Below are 5,365 nucleotides of genomic sequence, written 5' to 3'. Positions count from 1 at the left end.
GTGGTCTTCAGATTTCATGATGCCATGCACACAGTCAAGGGATTCAGTGCCAGTAGCAGCAAAGCAACACCAAAACATCAGTGAACCTACGCCATGTTTGATCGTAAGGACCGTATTCTTTTCTTTGAAGGCCTCATTTCATTTTCTGTAAACAGTACAATGATGTGCTTTTACCAAAAAGATCTACTTTGGTCTCATCTGTCCATAGAACGTTCTCCCAGAAGGATTTTGGCTTCTTCAGGTAAGTTTTGGCAAACTCCAGTCTGGCTTTTTTATATCCCTGTGTCAGCAGTGGGGTCCTCCTGGGTCTCCTACCATAGCATCCCTTCTCATTCAGATGGCGACGGACAATGCGAGCTGACTCTGTTGTACCCTGTGTCTGCAGGTCAGCTTGAACATGTTTGGAAGTGGATCAAGGTTCTTTATCCACCATTCAAACAATCCTTCTTTGCAATCTTCCATCAATGTTTCTCTTCCGTCCACGTCCAGGGAGGTTAGCTGCAGTGCCATGGGCTGTAAACTTCTTGATGATGTTGTTGTGGACACAGGAACATTTAGATCTCTGGAGATGGACTTGTAGCCTTGAGAATGTCGATGCTTTCCCACAATTTTGGTTCTCAAATCCTCTGACAATTCTTTGCTCTTTGTTCTTTTCTCCATGCTCAGTGCGGTACACATACCCAACACAAAGGTTGAGTTAACTTTTCTCCATTTTAACTGGCTGCAAGTATGATTACTATATTGCCAGCACCTGTTACTTGCCACAGGTGAGTTTAACTGTGAATTAAAGGAGCATCACATGCTTGAAATACAATTAAGTCTTAAAATGTATTCCAGTCCATTTTTGGAGTTCTGTGTAGAATGATATCAGATTTCTGCTTTTTTGTGTTGTTCCAATGCAAACAAAATAAATAAACATGTGAATACCAATGTGTTTGTAATTTCAACAGTTTTCTGGGAGAAGTGGTGCATTATCTGACAGAAGCGCAGGGGTGCCAATATTTTTGGCCATGAATGCACAACTTATTTATTTGGTAATGTAGACAATTACTTATGTTTTTTTTGTCTTTTTAACTTTGTCCTACGGGCTGAATTGGATTGTCCAAATGGCCGGATTTGGCCCCCAGGCCTTGAGTTTGACACGTGTCATTAAATAAAACCAAATTTTTTTGCAATCTGAGCTTCAGTGTCAAAGTGCATTTTTTAAATTTTGCTTTCAGTTTTGTTAAGCTCCTCCCCTCTAGCCGCTCAAAGGTGAATCCAGTTAATGATTACCTCCATTGACTATTTAAGCCAGGTGTGTCTGAATAGAAGGTTCTTGCTGGTATTTTGTCTTGGATTTTTGGAGGGAAGTGTGATAAAAAAACAGAAAAATAAATGAAATTAGTGAAGTGTGTAAATATACTATATGTACTGGTATATTTAAGTACAAGCACTCAAGACTAATGACAAATCATGGCTTTTTACATTTCTCACCATTGTGAACGACAATCTTCTCTATAAAATCTGTTTTCCTTTTCTCGGTTAGAACGATTGGAGCAGCCGTAAAATACACAAAACATGGACATTTTGATGATTTCAGACGGAAGATTCTCACTCTAAATTCTGCTCTCCATCAGAATTTAGCGCTCTCGCTTTGTCGCGTGAGTGACGTCACGTGAATCAACAGAGCAGGCCATAGACATAAACACATTCTATAGGCTGATCCTAACAACAGCTCTAGGGTACGTTCAATAGCACAAATGTAGCAGACTCCCATCAGCATGCGGAATTTATTTTACTCTGTAACGGAATCTATTTCAAATGGAGCAAAGTACAGTTACTTGAACAAAATGTATTAAGTAAAAGTAAAATTACAGATTTTTAAAAAGTACTCAAAAAAGTAAAAGTACACAAAAAAGCTACTCAATTACAGTAACGAGAGTAAATGTAATTCATTACTTTCCACCCCTGGCAATAAATCATTAGTTAGCAAAATGTGGACGTATCACTTTTATTATACAACATTGTGTAAAAGGCCTTTGTTTAGCTAACGTGCTCTCATTGGTCGACAGGAACGATCAAACTATTTCTGAACTACACGTTAGCTTCAGGTTGTTGATACTGTAAACTGATGTTGTTATGAAGACATTTTAGTGGTTGATCAGTGTTTGCAGGGATTCAATCTTCACACAAGTATCACATAGAGACATTTTTTTTTATTTTTCCATTTTATTTATTTATTTTTCCATCAAAGATTACAACAGTGTTTGCAACGGGAATATTTACAGTTGCACATTTGAAACATCAGACTTGAAACACTTGATTAAAATCTCCTAAGTTGAAGTTTTTGATAAAAATATGGCTTTAGACCGAGCACTATTACTCCTATCTTTTTTGTTACTACTTAATCACATGAATCTATATTAAAAAAAAAAAAAAAATGTGCTTTAAAAAATGTCCAATGTGCTTTAAATATTGGCTTTAAATGATGGACACTTGGATCAACTTTTGTGTCATTTTTTCCTAGTAAACATTCAAACATCTTAACTGACTTTTACGGCTTTAAATTTTTTATTTCAATTTTTCTTTTTTTATTTTAGTGATGAAACTAAAAAGTTGTTTTTTTTTATTGAGTTTTCTGTATTACAAGTAAAAACCTTCATGAAAAATAAGGGCCAATTGGAGTCTTTGTTTTTGCAAAAAAAAAATTCAAATCACATGTTCTGATGATTTTAAAAACCATTAAAAATTATTTTAAAATGCAGTTATTTCATCAGTTTTTATTCAAAATAAAGCAAAATGTTTTTCTTACTTTCATTGATATTATTATAATATATTTTTCTTTTTACTGAAATGTTTGCCACCACCTCATCTATTCGCTGTTTATTCCCATGAGCCTTTATGAGCACACTTCATTCCAACACTACAGCTGTGGTTCAGTGTGTTGCTCAAAGGCACTTCAGCACAGGGAGAAACACTACTCAGATACAAACTACAAAACTTTGTGAATAAAGGACAGAAATGCTTTGAATTCTGCAAAAAGAAAAAAGGGCAAAACTAAGTCACACATACTTACACACACAAACATATACACACATACACACTGCAGTGCAAAACATTATTTATTTCTAATATTTGATTCTAGTTGTCTAATGTCTCTGTAAACATAATGTGGTGATTATATTTCATTTTTGGAGGCTAATTTTGACTAAATCAGACAAACATGATTTAATTTTAAATAGGTTTTATTTCAAGTGCATCTAATCTGACTGAGATAATTTGTTAATAATTTTATTTAAAGTTAAACACATGCAGTAGCAGAAAGAGTTAAAAACAACATAGATGTATTGAATATATGAAAAATTTAATTCATGTAAAAAAAAAAGAATCTATGAAAAATGTGCAGATCAAACTAGTTTTATAGTTCCATATTTTAGATTAAGGCTTTAATTATTTTTTTAAATAATTATTCTTAATTAGAAAAAAATCTTTTTCCTTGTGAAAGGACCAAAATGTGGAAAATCATTGTTTCTAATGATCAAAACCAAATAGACAGTAAATAACAGTAACTACAGTAACTAATGCTTGTTCCTACGTCATCCATCTATGCCACATGTGAAACCCAAGGTCCGGGGGCCAAATCTGGCCCGCTCGAGAAAGTAAAAATTCTAGAAAAAAAAAAAGATTAATTGTTTTGTAAATGACCAAAATCTGATATTTTCTTCCAATTATTCCACAAAATATTCCCAAAGATCAGGGAAAATTAAGTTGAGATCCTGCAGGGACTGATATATATCTACATATTTTATCTTTTAAATGCAAACCAGGGCACATTAATGTTGAATTTCCTCTTTTTCCACCTGAAATCTGTGGCCCACTTAAGCTCTGACTGGTCCGTATTTGGCCCCTAGTTTAGACATCCAATCAAAATGTGTAAAAAAAAACATCTTTAGTCCAGAGAAAGTTTCTCTTTTCTTCATTGACACCTTGAGCTTAAGTTTTGTTTGAATTTATGCTTCAAGACCTTTTCCATCGAATGGCAGAGAAAATAGCGTGGATGAAGTAGAGAAGAATGGCCACGTAGCACATCACCTGCAAACACAGGCAGAGGATTATTATATATCATACACCAAGGCTAAATACTACAGTACAAAAATCCATCCTTAAAAACTGTAAATCAATCCAGATCTGTAATGATAGAATAGTGTTAGATGCATGTTTTCTTCTTACCACTGCTGCTATGTCGAGTCTGTAGATTTTGAGAGCTGCGTCTGATGATAAAACCTTAAGGGCTTCACCGTAGATAAAGGTGATATAAGCCAGATCCACTCCTGCACTCAGGTAGAAAACTGCTGCCAAAAAGTGAAACCCCACATCCTGCAAACACGGAGAAATCAGAGTCAGCTGTGATGATGTCAGTGTAGATGATAGATTTAAGTCAATCATAAATAAAAAGGAGAAACAAATGATTTAGTATGTTCCTTTGGACTTGTCCTGTTAGCATAGCAACAATAAATTGAGAGAAAAAAAAAAGATGCAAAAGGTTGAAATTGCCACCCAAAAGTTCATTTGATCTCTCCCATAAACAGTCAAATTATTGACCTTGTTTGAAAAGTTTGGTGCATTGCATTGTGGGGTCTGGCGTTCCTGTATATCAGTGGTTCTCAACCTTTTTTGCCCGCAACTCTCAAAATAAATGCATTAAAAGGAGCAAAAATATGGCAAGAAAAAGTGATGAAAATAGGTTAAAATATGGAAAGTTCCGTGTAGTTGCAAAAACTGAAAAACAGTTTCTTAAAGGCATCTGGCAACTCGATGCAGTGTCTTGCGACCCCAAATGGGGTCCTGACCCCAAGGTTGAGAACCTCTGCCCTAGACAGATTCATGGAAGTGTTTTTTCCTTCATTTTTACTGTGATTTCTTAAATTTCCCCCATAGATTACTGTGACAAAATGACTTCCCAACACATTTATGGTGTTTTCATTCACTGAAAGTCGTGGCAAAAATAACTGTGGATGTTTATTTTGGGCGTTTACACCAAAAAATCGGAATTCTGCCGAAACTTGAATGTCTCCCAGAGTGAGGTGATATCACGGGGAATACTGGGAACAAACTAGAACAAAATAATAGTGTCAACCCAATTACTTTCTTTCTCATCTGGGGAAGAAACGCAAGAAATCACGTTAAGAATGAAGGAAAAACACTTATCGTATCCATTAATAACGTGTCATAAACCCATTCATATACAGTATGACAGCTGATCAGTTGTTCCCTGTCAGTGCTCAACGTATACATGTTAAACCTTCTTCTTCTTCTTCACGTTGTTTTCTGTAATTGAAAAGCTCACAACCCCCCCAGATCAGATAGCCCCTGAATTACTGTC

At 35.3% G+C, this 5,365-nt stretch overlaps 1 protein-coding gene across 1 annotated transcript in view; it reads right to left on the bottom strand.

Moving 5' to 3' along the window:
* Window positions 1–2,505: 2,505 nt before the first annotated feature.
* LOC114477026 (myelin and lymphocyte protein-like) overlaps window positions 2,506–5,365 on the bottom strand; it is a 12,082-nt gene continuing 9,222 nt past the window's right edge. Inside the window, exons 3-4 of the mRNA XM_028469065.1 lie at window positions 4,213–4,359; window positions 2,506–4,074 (exon numbers count right to left, since the gene is read on the bottom strand). Coding sequence (XP_028324866.1) covers window positions 4,000–4,074; window positions 4,213–4,359 — 222 coding nt within the window. The 3' untranslated portion in view covers window positions 2,506–3,999. The remainder of the gene's footprint in view (window positions 4,075–4,212; window positions 4,360–5,365) is intronic.

This window comes from Gouania willdenowi, chromosome 15, assembly GCF_900634775.1.
Source record: "Gouania willdenowi chromosome 15, fGouWil2.1, whole genome shotgun sequence".
NCBI lineage: Eukaryota > Metazoa > Chordata > Actinopteri > Blenniiformes > Gobiesocidae > Gouania > Gouania willdenowi.
The sequence above is the reverse complement of the archived record's forward strand: the minus strand, read 5'-3'. Positions and strand labels throughout refer to the sequence as shown.